This window comes from Trichomonas vaginalis, chromosome V (genome assembly GCF_026262505.1).
Source record: "Trichomonas vaginalis G3 chromosome V, whole genome shotgun sequence".
NCBI classification, from domain to species: Eukaryota; Parabasalia; order Trichomonadida; family Trichomonadidae; genus Trichomonas; species Trichomonas vaginalis.
Window position 1 is genome coordinate 26,286,560 of NC_067207.1, and position 18,874 is coordinate 26,305,433.

Genomic DNA, 18,874 nt, shown 5'->3' on the forward strand with positions numbered 1-18,874 from the left:
ACGCAAGGTAATGGATATCTTATAAAAGCTGCTGACGACTCTATTGCGTTTTATCCTCGTCATAAATTAGTTGAAAGTAGTAATGGCAAACTTGCTGAAACCATTGACGAAGCAAAGCGAGGAGTGGTTATTGAAATACTTGGCTACAACATAAACGATGACACTTATAAAGTAAGATATGAAGGAGGCGTTGAAGATGTTATACCATCTAAGAACTTGAGAGAGTCAAAGTCAACACATCTGGGACCATTAGAGCGGGAGTACTGGAAAGACAAAAATAAGCCAGAAAGAATAAGAAAATTCTTCTAAACTTTTTCATTAGATGTAAATCAGACAAAATAATTTTTAGGTGAAGAGGTGAGATCTCACCTGTTTTTTCACCTCTTTTTTCACCCTCGCCGCTTAGCGGCTCAGACCCTTTGGGTCTCATGAAAATTCATGAATTTCCTTAAGATAGAAAAATAAAGTTAGTTTTATTTTTTATTTATTTTTTATTTGGTATGTAAGAACAGAAATGTCAGTCGAAGCAAAAACATTCACGAACAAATCTAATGGCGAAACATTCACAAAAGGCACTTATAATGGTATTGAAGTCTTACGTAGAGACAAGGATGGTTACATTAATGCAACAAAGATGGCAAGAGAAGCAGAAAAGTTAAACCATTTAAACAGATTTCTCAATAGTGCTAAAATGCAGGAAATTCTTGAGTTTTGGTTGAAAAAATACGGTCGAGCCAAACGTGGCTCAACCTCAAAACAAGCATTTTATGAGCTTACTAAGGGTGTTATAAATGAATTCAAAGGTATTTACATACATCCTGACCTCGTTCATTTTGTTGCTGAATGGTGCTCTGTAAAGTATGCATTTTATGTCAAAGATATTATGGACTCCATAGACAAGAAAGTTCATGAGAAGTTAGATGAAGAAGAACTCGAAGATACAGTAGAAAATGCAAAACATTTGTTTGAAGAAGAAGTTAGAAAAATGCATGAAAAACAATTAGAACATGAACGTGAGATATGTTATGGTTATAGAGATTCTCCATACGAACTAGACCAATGGGAACTAGAAGATTTAAAGAGAGAATTTAGAGAATATGAACTCGCTAAGATAGCATTAGAAACTGCAGAAAAGAAGTTAAAAGTTTGGGGTCGTTTTGTACAAAAATATTGTGAGTAAATGAACCATTTATTTTTATTGAATTCACCAAAAATAATGTTTAGGGTAGATGGTTAGATCTAACCCGATTTCTAACCTCATTTCTAACCTCGTGAATTTTCATGAATTTCCTTAAGATAGAAAAAATAAAGTTAGTTTTATTTTTATTTATTTTTTTATTTTGTATAAAAGATATGATTTCAACAATCGGCACAACAACAATTCAAACAACTACAGCACCAAACTCGCTAGTCATGAATCCTACGTCAATGTTGGTAGAGATGAAAAGCTTTATTCCTTCTTCATATACTTTTGAAACAGAAATCCAGAAGATAAAGCAAGAACTTTTAACAAGTAATTTAGACTGTAGTGCGAAAGATGAAACAAATGAACAGTATCTTTATGAAATGGAGGACCTCATCGACCATTTGCCTAAACTACCTGAAATTCAGCAGCAAAAACTAACTATTCCTGAATTCGACGAAATTGAAGTCAAAGCAACTGACTCAGTAGAAATTAAGAAATTCATACGTAAAGTAAATTATGAATTCCTTGGTTTTCATTGCAACCATAAAGTTATGGACAAAGATTGCGACACGGTTTATAAAAATATTTCTGACCTTTACAAATCCGAAGAATTTAAGACATACGATAACTTTGTTTCATTAGTTGCAAAATGTGTATGGCAGATAAGAGATAAAGATAGAAGAGGTAAAGTATGGAATGAACAGATAAAACCAGCAGCTTTTGAGTTAAAGAAAACCATTGACGCTTTAGTTGTTCTAGCTGGTTTTATTTCAATGTATAACGCAAAAACGATGCCGCAATGTTCAAAATGTAAAGCAGCAATAAGAAAATATAACTACTCAGTCAAAGAGATAGAAAGAATGCGAAACGACTATGCAGACTTAAAGAAAGAAGCAGAAAAGCCAGCAGAAGATAAAATGGATATGTTGACATTTCTTAATAAAAACTATCCAACAGCAGAAGATTTCCTTCTGTCTGACGTCAAGAAGAAATATAAAGAGACTTTCGGCATGATTAAAACATTCGATGTACTAAAAGAAGAAATAGAAGCTACGAAATTGTTTAGGATTTCAAATATACATCGTACAATTCATGTAAAACGCTTGTGAAAAAAGAGGTGAAAAAACAGGTGAGATCTCATCTCTTCACCTCAATTCTATTTTTGGTCAAAGTTTCCACGAGAGAAAAGATTCCTCATTCGCTAAGGATTCCAAAAATGAAAAAATCATTGATTTCGGCTAAGAAAAAACGGCAAAACCCTTCTTCCACGGGAACAAAGAAATAAAGAAGAAATAAAGTAAATTTTTTATTTATTCCCGTGGAAGATAGAGCACTTTTATGACACTTTTTATTCACGACAAACAAGACAAACAAAGAAAATACGACGCTGTCGCGGTTCGAACCACAGACTCTGACCCCTCCATAACACCACCTTAGACCACTGTGCTACGTAGCCTGTCGACATAAGATTTTATAAATTGCATATTTGACGTAAATTTATTTCCATCTGGCTTCCCACCGCATAAGATATTCATACGTGTTTGTAAGACATTCATTAAACTTCTTTTCTATTGCATCTAATCTTGCGTTATTTTTTTCAATAACTTGTTTGTATTCTTCATCATTGTTAACCAATTTTTTATCTACAAATTTTATTAGTGTTTGATTCACTTCGTTATGATAACGGTCATATTCTTTCAATACGTAAGTGAAGACAAAATGCGTCGTACCTTCAATCTTAAAGCTTAAAGAACTTTCAACACAGTTTTGAGGGTCTGTCAGTGCGTCAATGAGATAGTATTCGAAGTCAGTCAATAATCTTTTTAAAGTCATTTCATACAGGATAAAATTTAATGTTGTGAAGAAATAGTGTTTATCTCAGAAAAATAACGCTAATTTTTTTCTAACAATTTTTTTATTTTGTATGTAAAGACAGTAATGTCAACATCAGAGAACACAACAACAGTTATAGTCCATGAAGCCATAAATGAAGAATACGAGTACATACAGTATAACAAACAGTTACGTCTCATTCGTTCAGTCAAAGATGACATGTACCAAGTGCAAAGTATAATGAATGCTCTTCGTTCTACAAAGCAAGCATATCATTGGTTTGAAAACCAACAGACAAAAGAACTTTTAGAAGAATTTCCTCATATGATTGCTTCCCTCGGAAAACCGGGGGAAGAGATTCCGTATGAAAATCGCAAGAATTTGGCTCCTGGTTTGAAAGGTTATTATGTTCATAGACTTTTAGTAAATGCTGTAGCAATGTGGGCTTCACCTCGTTATGCTTGTTATATTTTCATGATGTTAGATGAACTATATAAAGCAGAACGTGAAGAGATGGAAATGAAACTTCAAGCAAAAGATGAAGTCATTGAATCCAAAGACAAAAGCATGCAGAAAAGAATACCGCGTTCGGTACCAAAAGGAAAGGAAAAGAGTTATAAGTATATGATATATACTGAAGAGTTGGAGAAAGAAGAAGATAAAGATATGGTTATGTTGCATTTAGTCAGAAGAAACAACAAGAGCTTTTATGACTTAGCTAAAATATATAAATCTGACAGAAACTGGTTCTATCGTGAAAACTTACCGATTTCAATGACACCGAATGAGCAAATAAAGGAAATTGTCAAAAATACTCTTCCTCAAACACACTATGACATCAAAGGTTGCACAATACTTACATTCAAAGAAGACTTAACATTACTGAAGGAAAAAATAACAGAATATTTCGATAACTTCAAAGAGGAAGAATAAAAAAATCTAAGCTAATTTTATTTTTTTTATAAAAATTTTATCTCATATGAAAGAACATGAATTTAGAATATTCGGAACTCATGACAGAAGAAGAGAACGAACAACATGTAAAAGATTATGCAAAATTTCTGAAGACATACAAAGCATTTAAACAATATCTAAATGCTTCTAAAGATTATGCAAAATTTCTGAAGGTATATAAAGCTTATGAAAAAGCGTATGAAAAGTTTATACATTGGGGAATTGTTGTAAAATATCGATATGAAGACTAACCAAAAATATATTTTTGCTTAAATAGCTTCAGGGTCTATTTCTTCAACCATTTCACTTCCTTCGTCAATGTCAATAGAAGCTTCTTCAACCTTTGGTAAGAATTTCTGTATAACATCTTTGTTCGTTATTGTCTTCAGAGATGAAGGATAATATTTCACATTTGTTTCACCCTTCTTATATTCTTTCTGTTCGGAAAGATTTAAAGCAATACTGAAGAAGTCAATATTAGAGTTCTTTATAACAGTATAATGAGTATCTTTGACATTCACGAAGAAACTCTTTTGTTTCAAAACTACTGCTAACTCTTGTGAAGTATAACGTTTGCGGTCAATGACGATAGCTAATGGTCTGACATACTGACCAAACTTAGATTCTTTCACAAACTTCTTGTTAAAGATAACATTAACATTTGAAGCATTATTGAACTCATTCTTGATGGCAGTAGCGAGAGCATTGTATGAAAAGAACTTGTCTTGCATGTGTGTTCATTAAATAATATTAAATTATTTTGAAAAATAACTTTAAAAAATCTAATCTAATTTTTTCAAAAAATATTTTTTTTATTTCCTACTAAAGATGTATCGGAAGTTGTCTAAGTTAGAACACTCGAAATAAAACAACTTCTTACAGAAGCTAACATAGAAGCAGCAAAGCATTACGCAACAAACAAAAAAGCACTCGCTGACATCCTCAATGACTATAATGGTGCAATAAGTTATGATAGAATTCATGAGTTCATAAAGCTGCAACGCGGCGAGGACGAAGTCCATGCAAGAGCATTTCTTTAATGACGTTGCTATTGACTTATATCATAGACGTTCAGTACCTCATGAAGTAAGAAGAGAAATGTTTGACATAAAAATGCAAACGTTGGTGAAACAAGAAGAAGAGACGAACAATGAAACAACAGAGAAGAGAGATGTTTAAGAGCGCTATAGAACAAGTTCGCAAAGCTAACGATGTCATTCGTTCCATTGACGACAAACAAAAGGGTGAGAGATGGTTAAGAAAGATGAAAGAATAGGAAGAGAAATGTGAAGTCAGGCAATAGACTCATTGACTTTAACATCGAAGCTTTAGATGAACCAAACAGAGACTACTTACACAAACATTTCGGTAAGGTTTTCATGAGACTCTTAGAGAAAATTAAAATAAACTCACAACAGAGATGGATGGTATGTTATAAACTTGGTGGAAAGTATGAATGTTCTACGTTAAACCTCAATAATATTGGAACATTACTACATCAGCTCTTGAAGGAGAACTTTATATCAGAGATAGAAGCAAATGCTGCAGGTATTGTTGAAATGCACTATGACTTCTTCTTGACAAACATAAAGAATCTTACCGAAATAAAGATGTATGATTTAACAGAATATGAAGACTTAACGATGTCAGATGTAAAGAAAGGCAAACCAAAAAAGAGACCATATAGAGATGAAAGCACACTGACAAATGACCAGAAAGCCATTTTGGAAGCTCTTAAGCAAACAGGAAACCCAGCACTTATAGAAAGCTTTTGGAAAGATAATGGTGAAAAGAAGTTTTATAAGAAGAGAAGCGGTCAGTTCTGGAAGTATCTTTGCACATTACCTATAAATCTTGAGCGCTACCAAATCTTCAATGAATTGAACAAAAGAACTGCAGCACTTATGACAGAAGACAATTGTTTCGTTTATGCTTGCATTCAGGCTGGAGTAGATGGAGAGACTATTGACACATGAGAGAAGTCATTCGTGTTAGAGACTTTCCTCAAAGTAAAGTACAAGAAATTTCTGACGCAACAGGTATAGCATTTAATGTTACCATTGGTTATTTCAATGACTCAAGACATAATGAAATAAAGAGATACATACCAAAAGAATGTGAAACTGTTAGAACTATTGACTTACTTCTGTTGAAGACCACTACATGCTAAAAGAAAGATTACCAATGACAACATATTTCATTCGCAACTATATAGAAATTCTCAAAGCTTGTGGTGGAATGAACATTGAGAAACAGATGAAGATTTATACAAAGAGAGAGAACAAATATGTAGTTCGTTATTATAGAACAACACGTTATGGGATGTTATGAAACATTGTGGAGTGCAAATATTTCACCTATTTCTTATGGAAACTTTTCACATATACTACTGACTTATATAAACAGAACCTTGCACCATTTAAAGACTTGTCATATGCTCCAAAGTATTGTGTACAACTGAAGAAGAAAGCCGAGTCAAAAAAGTAAATAAAAATAAGTGCAAGTTCATTCCTGAGCACGTTTTCTTTGCTGACTTTGAATGTAGCACAGAGGCTTTCATAAAGCTTTTAACATCTGTTATGACAGTGAAGATGGTTCAGTGAGTGAAAGCATTTGGGGTCAGAACTGTGCAACAGAATTTTTGGAACGACTTCCTGACAAGAGTTTAATATATTTCCATAACCTCAGTTATGATATAAACTTCATCTTAAGACACATGACAGAAGTGAAAGGAACTCCTATCATTAAAGGTTCACGAACAATGCAAATAACTGGCTTATATAAAGGAAGGGCAATTATTATAAAAGACTCTTACAGTGTTATAAATAAGAAGCTTAAACTATTTCCTGCTATGTTTAACTTACAAACAGGACCGAAAGAAGTATTTCCATACAACTACTACAGCAGTGTTTTGTTAGCAAATGACAACAGAACTGGTGTCATTTCTGAAGCATGTAAGTTTATCCGGGATGCAGATACATTCATGAAAAACATAGATTCCATCAAAGGTTGCAGAATAGATGAGAACCACTTCGACTTAGAAAAGTATAGCACATTTTATTGCAAACAAGATGTAAGAATTTTAAGAGAAGGTTTTGTTAAGTTCCGCAATGACATATTGAAAGAATTTGATTTAAACGTTTCTGACTACGTTAGTATTTGTTCAATTGCTAACAAATTATTTGAGAACAGAGTGTACTTCCGAATGGAAATTTATATGACCTCTCAAATAAACCAAGAGAATTTATTTCACGCTGTATTCAAGGTGGAAGATGTATGCTGTCAGATAACATTAAACAAAAGAGCGAAAAGAAACTCATTGCTGACTTCGACGCTGTTTCATTATATCCATCCGCTATAGCAAGACTTTATACTTTAGAAGGTATTCCAAAGGTTATGAAGAAAGAAATGTTAAGCACAGAGTATCTCATGAGACATTTATTCAACGACGACCAAAGGAACCCATTGATGAAAAGTTTATGTCTGGCTTCTTTGTTCTCATTAAGATAACAGAGATTGGAATACATAGACACTTTCCCTTTAATAGTTTGTGACCCTGAACTAAATCCAGAACTTTAACGTTCCCAGAAGTTCAAACACTTGCTGTTTAATGTATGTTGACCATATAACATTACAAGACCTCATAAAATACAAGGTGTCAAATGTGAAGTGTTGCAAGATACTATTACGATGGAAACAGAGATATTAGAATAAGAGATGAAGTAAAGAAGTTGTTTGAGTTAAGGTTAAGTATAAGAAAGAAGGAAATCCTTTGCAAGAAAATATAAAGCTCATTCTGAACAGTATTTATGGCAAAATTATTCTATCTCCTATTGAGTCAAAAATAACCATAGTAAATGACAAAGATGCTATAAGATTATGCCATCAGAAACTACAACCATATAGTGAAGTTCGAAGGTTTGGATGGTTCAGATAAAACTATTTTCAAGCTAACGAAAAGTATTTGCAGACACTTTAACTTCTGTCCACTTAGTGTTAACATTCTGTCATGTCGAAGAGAATAATGTGTGAAGTATTCTGTACTGCTGAAGATATGGGTCTTCAAATATTTTACCAGGACTGCGATAGCATGCATATTTTCAATGAAGATATCCACTGTTAGCAGTTTAAGAAGAGATACGGTAGAGAACTTATTGGTAAAACCTTGGTCAATTTCATTCTGACTTCGCAGAAATAACACCTGGAAAACAAAGTTTAGCATACAAGTCAATATTTTGTGGAAAGAAGACTTACATAGACTTACTCACGAATGATTTAAATGAAGTTGCATTTCCATGCACGTTGAAAGGTGTAAACAAGATGTTCTTGCTTTAACAGCTAATGAAATGTTTCCTGAAGCTATACAATGCTATTACAATGAAGATAAGAACATTCACATACCTGTTGGAACATATGACAAAGACTCTGAGTTCAGTTTAATGAAACTTTACAAAGCACTTTATGACGGTCAAGAGATTGGATTTGACTTATGTAAGTCTTCTAGTCCTTGCTTTGCTGAAAAGTTTAACTTCTCAATAACGACTAAAACAAGCTTTATTCGTAAGTTGAAGTTCTGAGGTCATTTATTTTTGTCAGCAATGAGGTCATTCGTGATAAAAATAAGCCGCTAGCGGCAAGGGCGAAGCCCATGTGGTCATTTACAATACTGCGATGGTAGAGTTTAAGAGTTGTGCTTCAATGTAGAGACAGTCCTTATGGTCTGGAGGTAAGAACACTGGGCAGTTATGGTCATGAGTGGAGAACATGTCTATCCAAAACTCACGATTGAAGCCAGTTAATTTATAGTATTTAGGGTTAGGAAGTGGTGAAGTTCTTGTATGACCAATGAACTCATTTTCAACTCCCTTACTTAAGTTTGAATATAATATAGCTTGCTTTCTATCCCAAATGCCAGGTGTTACAATCTTTGAAAATTCATTTTTCCTCGGAAGCATTGCATCATAATTGAAAACATTCTTGAAATCATCACTTGGTTCAGAGATTTGAAATCTTATACGTAATGGATTTTCTTTCTCTTTTAGCGACTTCATTGAATGGTGAGAATACAACAAACTGACAGTCATGTGTTCCATCTTCATTTTCATTAAATTCATAATGAAAGTCTATAAGTTGTGGCTGACTACCTTCTTCTTTCAGTTGTGCAAGAAACTCACGTAAAGGCTGTAAAGTTTGTACTTCAATGTTAAACTTTTTCTCGAACATCTCATTAAATGAAATCATACATTGTTGCAATGTTGTATCGTCTTTAAAGTATTTGTATATGTGAATGTTTTGGGCGCTTAAAGACTGTTCGTCATTTTCTATCTCGACTTGAAGTATAAAGTCAACCTTTCTGAAAGCACGTGTTATATACATAGATGTTATGCCAATGTACTTCTCTTCATTTATGTTCACAATCCAGTCTGTTGGAAACTTAAACGTTACTCTGTTCCCCTTTATTTTGACGTCAGGGTTTTCACTACTGAACGCAACAGATAAAGGTATTTGTCTATACATTTAATTCGGATAAAAATAAACCATTTACTCTTTCTTTGCTTCAGCTTCTTTAGCTTTTGCTTCAGCTTCTTCTCTAGCTTTCTTCGCCAGCAAACGTGGGTTCTTTTGTCTTCCAGCAGCTAATGCAGCAAGTTGTTTTTCACTAAGTTTTCTCTTTGGTCTCTCTGGCTTTTGTTCTTGTTTTTGTTCCTTCAGTTCGGATAAAATTTGCTCACGAATTTCTTTCTTCAATGCTTCAACATCTATGACCCCTTGGGTCTTGTCCGTAGGGCTTGTCTGAGTCATTTGACTGCAGATAAAAAACAAAATTAAAACTTTAACCGATGTAAAATGAGCTTGTCAAAATCAGAGCGAGAGTCTATTATATTAAATGACGCAAGAGGAATACAACATCCTTTCTATTACGTAAGTCAGAGTAAAGATGGTAAAATATACGTAAGAAAAAGAAAGGTTCCATTAGCGAATGCAGAAAGCGACAACATTAAGGTGTATGGCAAGGGTGAAGTCCACGAAGCCCATATAAAACCTTCTGTTCAAACTGAAAAGTCAATAGAACCAGAAGAAAAGAAGCCAGATGTACTTTCAATAACGAACCAAGAGCTTATTGCAAAGTTCGTGAATTTCATTGAAAAACAAACCGAGTCAAAGAATCCTGACCCGCCAGTGAAAGAAGTTGAGACAAAAGAGAATGTACAGTTCATTGAAAATGTCAAGAAACAACTTCCACCACGAATGCCAAGAAGAAGAGTGAGAATAATGAAGTAAATAGATATTTTTATCTGAAGTAAATACATGCAGAACGAACAGCTAAACGAATTTACTCCAGCAGAGCATATTCATCAGATTCGCTCATATTTCGATATCATAGACAATGCAGTTCAAATTGGTGACACTAATAGAAAATATTCTGACGCAAAGATTCCATCACAACCTGGAACTGCTAAAGATAACACATGGGTAACATTCAATCTCTCACCTCCTGGTGAAAATATGTTGGACCTTTACAATACATTCATTACGTATAAAATGGAAGGTCAATTTATTGTAGATAAAGAAATTGGTTCAGGTTCCAATAAAACAAACCCACCAGGATTTTGGATTGGTTTCGATGACGCTTTCTATGCAGTTGCTGGATATCAAATCCTTGCAAATGGTCGTATCGTATATTCTCAAGACAACGCAAGAGAAGAAGCATATATAACTTCAAACTCACAAACTACCGAACAAATAAAGAAAGTAGATGTTTTCTCAAAGACTCGACATGAAGATGTATGGAGTCATTCGGGAACATGCAGAACAGGACAAATTGTTAGTGGTCCAATTACAGCAGGAAAATCATTTGATTTTAAGCTTCGTTTAAGAATTCCTGTTAGAAGATTCCTTCCATTAGAAGCTATTCGATTTATTCCAGCTTTTGCAGGAAACATTCAGCTTAAAGTAAAGTTCAGTAGCGACGCCTTACAATGCACATCTATATCTGTAAATGATATCATTGCTTTCAATCCAACTCTTAAAGTTGCATTTGCTTCAGATTCAAATCCACCGACAAATAAATTTGTTCCATGGAATGAACCATTCACTATGATAACGAAGGCAGTAGAAGCTAGTGGAACAGTTACTATTACAACTGTAACCCAGCAACTATTTCGAACAAAGATGGATTTTAATGAATGTTTCATTCATCCAAAGTCATTCTCTTTAGACCCTAACATTTATACAGAACTTGTAGAACATTATACAAACGAGGCTTTATGTTTTCCTGTTAAAGTTATGGATTGGATTCCTATGGACGGTTCATTCTCAAAGAATACAGATAGTTCAAGTGCAACATTTACAGCAGCTTATACGCCTATTAATGTTAAAAGTATTTGGGCACTATTTAGAAAGAAAGACAACTATTATGTTAATTTTGAGAACCCTAAGTTTAAATATCTTCAGCTTTCCATGGGAGCTTATGGAAATATGCCTGCAGAACCTGAAAAATCATATGGACCTGTATTTTATGAAATGGTTGCGAACGCCTGCAATACAAACAATGATATGATAGGATTTAATGAAGATGTTATGAGGTCATTGGTGGATGATGGTAGTGTGGAACATAAATGGGATAGCTATGACAACACACATTTCTTATGTGGTTTTCCAACAGAAGTGGACTTTTGCTTCCAGCAAGGTCAAACATCTACTGCTCCAATAACATACAAATTGTCTGTTAAAGGACCTATTGAACTAGCAACTGAAAATGTACCAAAGCCACTTATTGGATTTATGAGGGATTGTTGCTTTGCCATTCAGGTGCGTGCTAATGGATCCCATAATAAGATTAGATGACTATAACTTAGCTACGGACGACAGTGAGGAATAAAGGATGAACGTTTATTTTTAAAGCTTATAAATGAGTTCTTCATCAAGCTCTCGTGAACCTTCACCATCTATGAAACAAACTTTACCAAACGATTATGGAGCACCTATTGAATATTTCTTACGAGCTGCACAATGGCAAAGAGCAGTCTCACCAAGGTTAGGTGTTCCACCAGCTCCTGTCAAAAATAGCATTTGGTCAAGTCCTTATATAAAATATGGTCTCCCACTAGGTTTGCTAGCTACAGCAGGAGCAGTTATGATGTTGAAAAGAAATAAAGCAAATGTTGTAAATAATACTGAAGTAGCTGAAGTTAAACAAACTCCAACACCTTCGCCAAAACCAACGCCTTCACAAACAAACCTTCAATGACTCCTGAACCTATGGAAGTACAAACTCCTGTTCAAAAGTCAACTCCTAAACCGACTCCAACATTTAAACCAGAACCTACTCCTCAAATAAATCGTAAAACTCCTGCGTTTCCTTACTGAAAAAATAACGTTATTTTTATTTAATATTAAAATTTTTATTTGATTGAAATGACAAATAAAGTCACTGAAGCAATGAAACAAAAGTTTTTGGTAGAATACATTAAATCAGGAACTATTCCAGAAGGTTTTTACATTCATACTATGAAGGATGGTAGAGTTCAGTTTAGAAAGATAAAGCAACCATTAGATAAGAAGGAATTTAGAAGATTAAACTTCATGAGGACAACATTGCTGAACTTAAGAAGAAGTTAGAAGAGTTGGAGAAAGGAAGAGAGTTATAAAGCAATGAATTCAACAGGGTGAAAAAACAGGTGAAAAAAGAGGTGAGATCTCACCACTTCACCTAAATTTATTTTTGTGCTATGTTTTCATACCTGTGAGGGTGGTGATATCATTAATTTTTAAGTTTATTTTTTATTTTATTTTTTATTTTATTTTTTATTTTATTTTTATATAAATGACAGAACAAAAGCAACTCATACAAATCGAAAAATATAACAAACATACATTTAAACATTTATTCTTCCTTCCTGAGTATAACATGTTCTTTACACTTCATCCTAGACCAGTAGATTATACACTGACTGTTTATAAAGATTGTCATGGTAGTTTTATAAAAACTTATGATGATGAAGGTAAGTTAACAAGACTATGCATTTCAAAACTTGAGAAACTTTATGACTTCAAGTATGACTACAATAGAGTTAACATTGACGATGAAGATATAGAAGAAAATTTATGAGAATGTTTATTTTTTCATTAGTGAGTTCGTTAGTGAAAATGTTAGTGAGGTGAAATGGTTGGCGGTTTTGTAAATATTTAAGGTTAAGTTAGTGTTGTCGTTTGTGTTGTAAAATATACGTTAGCGGTTTTGTAAAGTGTCAAACCGTTATCTTGGGTAAGGTGGAACGCAGTGCCGCCGTACCCAACTAACCCATACTAACTAATAGATTTGAGCATTTGATGTGTTATGCCCTACGTTGTATGTATAAAATAAGTACTTTATTTACTAGTTATATGTTCTGAATATAAGATATTAAAAATTACATTTATAAAAGCTTACCATATTTTTCTTTAATTATTGTTTTTCATAATAGGTAATGTTCTTATTTACGTTATAAAGTATGATATTTACAAATATTAAGTATTAATGTTTTTTGAGAAATTATTAGATACAAACAATAATGATAAAGATAGAAATGGTGATGAATAGCGATGTAATTATAGAAAACGTAAGATATATGAATTCAAAACAATCAGAATTTAGGTTGCTAACCATATATTGCGAAAAGGTGTTGTATATTGAGCTAAAATTATGATTATATTATAAAACTGCCACTTAAAGCATAACGATACTATTCCTTTTTCATTTTAATCTAATATGATATTAATTACCCTACGTTCCCAACTTCTGGAAAACGGTTTTTCACCCTTATGATCAGTTTCCGACACTTTGGGAGTCTCCCAAACTTTGATATTTTGCATTATGATAGAGAAACGTGTCTAGTTTAACGCACAGTTGTTTTAAAGGCAAATGATGATATCACATGAAATTATCAAATTATCAAATTTTGAAGTACCAGTCCAAAGGGTTAATTAGATCCTACACAGATGTGCGATAGTGAAACATATGTGTTCTTGATTTGAGAAGTCCTACTGATAGAGGTATGAATCTCACAGCTTTGTGTGAGTGTGTCTGACACTTGTATAGAGTGGAATATGCGCCGACATATATTATATAATAACATGTAGTTGATAATTATGAAAAAATAGAATTCGATGCGAATGATATTGAAAGTTGTTTTGTAATTTGATATTTTTCTTATATGTGTTAAAAAAAAAAAAAAAAAAAGGTAGTGGGGCTTCCAGGCACTTCGTGCCTTCTAGCCCTGAAGATGTTTAGTATAAATGAAGTCTTAGAGGACAAACATGACTATGAGTTTTGATATGACAAGATAGAATATGAGAGAGGTCCTATAAACCGGAGAAAGTGTTATATAAACATCTGTCATATTACTCAGAATATTATACAGAATTCAATAAAAATATATTTTAGGTGAAGAGGTGAGATTTCACCTGTTTTTTACCTCATTTTTCACCTCTTGAATTTTCATGAATTTCATCGTAAAGACTTTGTCAAGATTTCATCGTAAAGACTTTGTCAAGACTTCTTCGTAAATGTTTTGTCAAGACTTCTTCGTAAATGTTTTGTCAAGACTTCTTCTTCGTAAATGTTTTGTCAAGACTTCTTCTTCGTAAATGTTTTGTCAAGACTTCTTCGTAAATGTTTTGTCAAGACTTCTTCTTCGTAAAATCAGACAAAAATATATTTTAGGTGAAGAGGTGAGATTTCACCTGTTTTTTCACCTAATTTTTCACCCTCTTGAATTTTCATGAATTTTACACCAAAAATATATTTTAGGTGAAGAGGTGAGATTTCACCTGTTTTTTCACCTAATTTTTCACCCTCTTGAATTTTCATGAAATTTACACCAAAAATATACTACTAGGGTCATTTACGAAGAAATCTCAACAAAGTCTTTACGAAGAAATCTCAACAAAACATAGACAAGAAAGTTCATGAGAAATTAGATGAAGAAGTCTTAACAAAGTCTTTACGAAGAAATCTTGACAAAACATAGACAAGAAAGTTCATGAGAAATTAGATGAAGAAGTCTTAACAAAGTCTTTACGAAGAAATTCATGAAAATTCAAGAGGTGAGAAATGAGGTGAAAAAAGAGGTGAAATCTCACCTCTTCACCTAAAATATATTTTTGGGTCATTTACACTCATTTACGAAGAAATCTCAACAAAGTCTTTACGAAGAAGTCACAATAAACATCTGTCAAAAACCGCTTTTTAACTTCACTTAAAATGCCACGTAAGCTACGTAAGAATATACGTAAGAGGAAGGAGCATTGAAACATCCAATAGTAAGACTAACACACAACAACAGTTGCAACAACAAATGCTGAATGACCCCACTATGTTGCAACAAATGTCAAGCAACCTATGCTTTTAAACCGAGTTGTTGGTGCACAGAGTGGAGGTTTAAGAGCGGCACTTTTAGCGAAAATGGCAGGCTATGGTGGAGCTGCAGACGGAACAGCCTATAACCCTCAAAGTCAAATGAATTTGAGTTCACTCAAAAATCAAATAACAGATGTCAAAAAGTCAAACATAGACATACAGAAACAAATAAGTGAAAACGAAAAGAAACTAGAATATGACAGACACACAAAGAAACTCAATGAGTTAACGTAGAGAAAAAGAAGAAAGAAGAACAACTGAAAGAACTAAGTACAGAGAATATGCAAAAAAAGTGTCAGAAAAAGCAGCAGAAGTAGCAAAAATGGAACAAGATGTCATAAATTTGAAAAACCATACTACTCAATATAAAATACTGAAAGATGAAGAGATAAAACAAAAAGCCCTGAAGACATATATGGATAGCGATGAGTATAAAAAGAAAGTTGAAGCAAATGTAAAGGCAGAAAAAACTTTTACAGTTGCAAAACCAAACCGTACAGTATGAAAACTTAGCACAGAGAAAGTAAAAATAACGACGCGGCTATGCAAAAGGCAATGAAAAGCGCAGAATATATAAAAGCTAACAATGACTGGTTAGATGCCCAAGCCAACGCTAAAGCAGCCCAACTCATAGGGTCAATAAGGACAAAAATACAAGCGGATGAAGACAGTTCAAATGAAGCTTTAACAAATGCTGACTTTAAGAACGCCTTCGAAGCTCTTCATAGTAAGGTGAAACAAGTGAACGACTTCTCATCTGGAAAGAAACTGAAGTCTGAAGGTTTCGACAAAGAGTTAAAAGAAGTAGCACAAAATATGACGAAAATAACAGATGCAGCAACGAGACAGGCAGTTCAAAGTGCCTATGACGCCGTTAGAGCAACTGTTGTGGAAAGTCAAGAAAAAGAGTTACAACAACCAAAACAGACCTAGTAAATGCTTCTTAAGAACGAAAAGTCAGGTAGGACAATTATGCTGCAGATGGAACATATGTGCCAGCTGGTGGAACTTATATACCACCAAACCCTCCAAGAGAGCACCTGCACCAGGACTACCTAGAACATTTACATCGTCACATGGACACAGACACAGGCATGCACCAAAACCAACACAACAACCAACACAACAACCAACACAACAACCAGCACAACAACCAGCACAGCAACCAACAGTTCAAAACCCTGCACAACAACAACCACAAACAGAGCAAGGACATAAAAGAAGTAGAGAACAAGGAAACCAAGAATTCTTAAAAATGCTTAAAGAAGAGTGTGGTTTCCCAGATACTGTTGACTTTAGTGACAGATATAAAGAAGCTATTGGAAAGTTCAAGGATGGAAATACTGACCCGAACCTATTTAGCTTTATGGCTCAGCACCAAAACGGATATAATCTCAAACCTGGAAAATACAAGCTCGCTAAGGGATATGATTTAATAGCATATCATCCAAATGACATGGATGAATTACTCCGAGATATTTGATGTCAGAGCTTAAATGACAATTCAACTTTCGTCATGAAACGCGTAAAAAATAGAGACGGAACGAAAGAACAAAAGCTTATGAATGCGGATGACGTAGATAGGGAAATTGTTGAAAACGGTCTCGGAATATATGAAATGCCAGCAGATGAGGTACAAGAAACTCCACAGGAAGAAGTTCAGATACAACCAGACATGGAAGAAATAGTTCAGCAACAACAGCTAGAAGAGCCTGAAGGAAACGAACAAGTCACTCCTTTGGAAACTAAACTTCAAGAACTAGATGAAGATTTGGAACAGCCGAAAAATCTTGACCCTCAACAAGAGCATGAGGTGAATATGGAATCTTTCCAAGAGTCTAAGAAAGATTCGGCTGACATAGTAGAAGAATATCGAAAAATGTTTGCCGACATACAAAAGACTCCAACACCAGATGAAAATATTCAGCATAGAATGGAAGAACTGAAAAAAAATGTACACAAATACAACAACCCTTTTTACTTACGAGCATTTAACGTTCAATCTTCGGATGAACTCGGTGAAAAATAAAAGGTTAAATTTCAAGAAAACATATAGAAATGAAACATTGTTTAAAGTTCATTCAGAACCTAACCAAATGGAAACAAACCTACTTTTGTTTCTGCAGACGATGGAACTACAATGAGATGGGGTCATAAAGCTAACTCGGATAGGTGGTTCATAAACTTACAACCACAATTCCAAGAAGTTGTAGACGCAATGGAAGTCAATGGTGAACCAGATATAGCTGGTATTTTAAGCGCGGCTTTAATGCCATTGAAAGATATGAAAGATGCAGATATTTTGAACCAGTATGAAATGAACATGGCTGATGGAAATATAACACCTGACGTTCTAGAACATTTATCTCAAAGAACTACACAGAACCATAGAGATGGTATATTTGGTGAAGAGTTTTAGAAAGAAAGTTAGGGAGAGCGAAGGAAGAGAACCTATTGTACATGACCTTGCAAACGAAAGTTTACAAAATGTCATAAAAACTTACTTTGCAGACAATGAACTGAGAAGGGATGAATATTTAAGAAAACTCAAATGGACAGTACCAAATGAAATGTTAGTATTGAAAAACATGTTCCTTGACAAAATAAAACCAACTACAGAAATAAACGACGCAAGACTGAAAGATTGGGTAGAAGCTTTCCCATTCACAAAAGATATAGTTGGTAACATGGAAAAAAAACCAGAATGGCTACAAAAACATATATTTGGAAACGAGCTTATTCCATATGGACAGGCACTGTTTGAAGAGCTTGAACCAGAAACTCAGGAAAGAGTCATGCAAACAATACGCGAAGACTCAAATACAGACTATGACAAACTCTTTCTAGGATATAGGTTACCTGAGATGGCGACCAGAGCCAAAAGGCAAAAAGGACATGGGAAATTTGCAACATACTAGATGAACATAATGCAAAGATGCAACAACTTCAAGCAGAGGCAATGAAGGAAAAAGAAGAGTTAAAAACTCAGTCAGGAAGAAAGTAAAGCATGGTCCACGTGGGTTCTATTATGACATATAAATCCAACTATTCTATATTTTTACTCATATGAAATGTACGCCGCTCAGAATATAACGCCAACAGTTTTGGATGCTATGAATGGAAATGTTTCCGAATGGTATAACGAATGCGACAATGCCATTAGAGGTCAGAAATAGTTCCTGGAACTTACGAATATACAACTGCTGTTTCTTATGGAAACGTAGGTGAGTTTGGAGAAGGTTCTTCAACAACAGTAGATATTGCTTGCGACAGGTTTCATATAATTTCTATTGACAACTCTTTCTTATACGTGGAACAAGACATTGAAATAAAACCTTCTGCCAAGTTGTCTGACAAGAAAAGGTTGCAATGGAATTTTCTATGTCGGATACCAATATGCTCCAGAAGTTTTCATGGGATATAAGATATATTCTAACTCTGACTTAGTTCAAACAGTAACATGGGCAAACTATGAATGGTTCGCTTTGAGAAACTCAGTA

The 18,874-nt window shown here is 34.0% G+C and overlaps 7 protein-coding genes and 5 pseudogenes across 12 annotated transcripts, besides 2 other annotated features; 8 read left to right on the forward strand and 4 right to left on the reverse strand.

Moving 5' to 3' along the window:
- Nucleotides 1–13,288: part of a mobile genetic element that runs on past the window's edge.
- On the forward strand, nt 635–1,180 carry TVAGG3_0405800 (uncharacterized protein; the record flags this gene model as incomplete). Its single annotated transcript, XM_051232913.1, has 1 exon — nt 635–1,180. One exon carries the CDS (start codon nt 635–637, stop codon nt 1,178–1,180), a length of 546 nt encoding a protein of 181 aa, XP_051102643.1.
- TVAGG3_0405810 (organellar and viral DNA polymerase type B) lies at nt 1,354–2,295 on the forward strand (the record flags this gene model as incomplete). Its single annotated transcript, XM_051232914.1, has 1 exon — nt 1,354–2,295. One exon carries the CDS (start codon nt 1,354–1,356, stop codon nt 2,293–2,295), a length of 942 nt encoding a protein of 313 aa, XP_051102644.1.
- TVAGG3_0405820 (uncharacterized protein) lies at nt 2,684–3,064 on the reverse strand (the record flags this gene model as incomplete). Its single annotated transcript, XM_051232915.1, has 1 exon — nt 2,684–3,064. A coding segment is annotated over one exon (381 nt), but the record flags the coding sequence as incomplete, so codon positions are not given.
- On the forward strand, nt 3,125–3,952 carry TVAGG3_0405830 (KilA, N-terminal/APSES-type HTH, DNA-binding family; the record flags this gene model as incomplete). The annotated part of the gene is made up of 1 exon (XM_051232916.1): nt 3,125–3,952. The coding sequence occupies one exon, from the start codon at nt 3,125–3,127 to the stop codon at nt 3,950–3,952; it is 828 nt and encodes a 275-aa protein (XP_051102646.1).
- Nucleotides 4,243–4,679, reverse strand: TVAGG3_0405840 (annotated as a pseudogene). Its single transcript has one exon. A coding segment is annotated over exon 1 (437 nt).
- On the forward strand, nt 6,690–7,523 carry TVAGG3_0405850 (annotated as a pseudogene). Its single transcript has one exon. A coding segment is annotated over exon 1 (834 nt).
- TVAGG3_0405860 lies at nt 8,632–9,378 on the reverse strand (annotated as a pseudogene). The gene has a single exon. A coding segment is annotated over exon 1 (747 nt).
- Nucleotides 9,515–9,775, reverse strand: TVAGG3_0405870 (uncharacterized protein; the record flags this gene model as incomplete). The annotated part of the gene is made up of 1 exon (XM_051232917.1): nt 9,515–9,775. The coding sequence occupies one exon, from the start codon at nt 9,773–9,775 to the stop codon at nt 9,515–9,517; it is 261 nt and encodes an 86-aa protein (XP_051102647.1).
- On the forward strand, nt 9,821–10,255 carry TVAGG3_0405880 (uncharacterized protein; the record flags this gene model as incomplete). Its single annotated transcript, XM_051232918.1, has 1 exon — nt 9,821–10,255. One exon carries the CDS (start codon nt 9,821–9,823, stop codon nt 10,253–10,255), a length of 435 nt encoding a protein of 144 aa, XP_051102648.1.
- On the forward strand, nt 11,072–11,789 carry TVAGG3_0405890 (uncharacterized protein; the record flags this gene model as incomplete). Its single annotated transcript, XM_051232919.1, has 1 exon — nt 11,072–11,789. A coding segment is annotated over one exon (718 nt), but the record flags the coding sequence as incomplete, so codon positions are not given.
- Nucleotides 11,886–12,343, forward strand: TVAGG3_0405900 (annotated as a pseudogene). Its single transcript has one exon. A coding segment is annotated over exon 1 (458 nt).
- An 888-nt stretch (nt 13,289–14,176) lies between the features above and the next one.
- Nucleotides 14,177–18,874: part of a mobile genetic element that runs on past the window's edge.
- On the forward strand, nt 15,930–17,370 carry TVAGG3_0405920 (annotated as a pseudogene). Its single transcript has one exon. A coding segment is annotated over exon 1 (1,441 nt).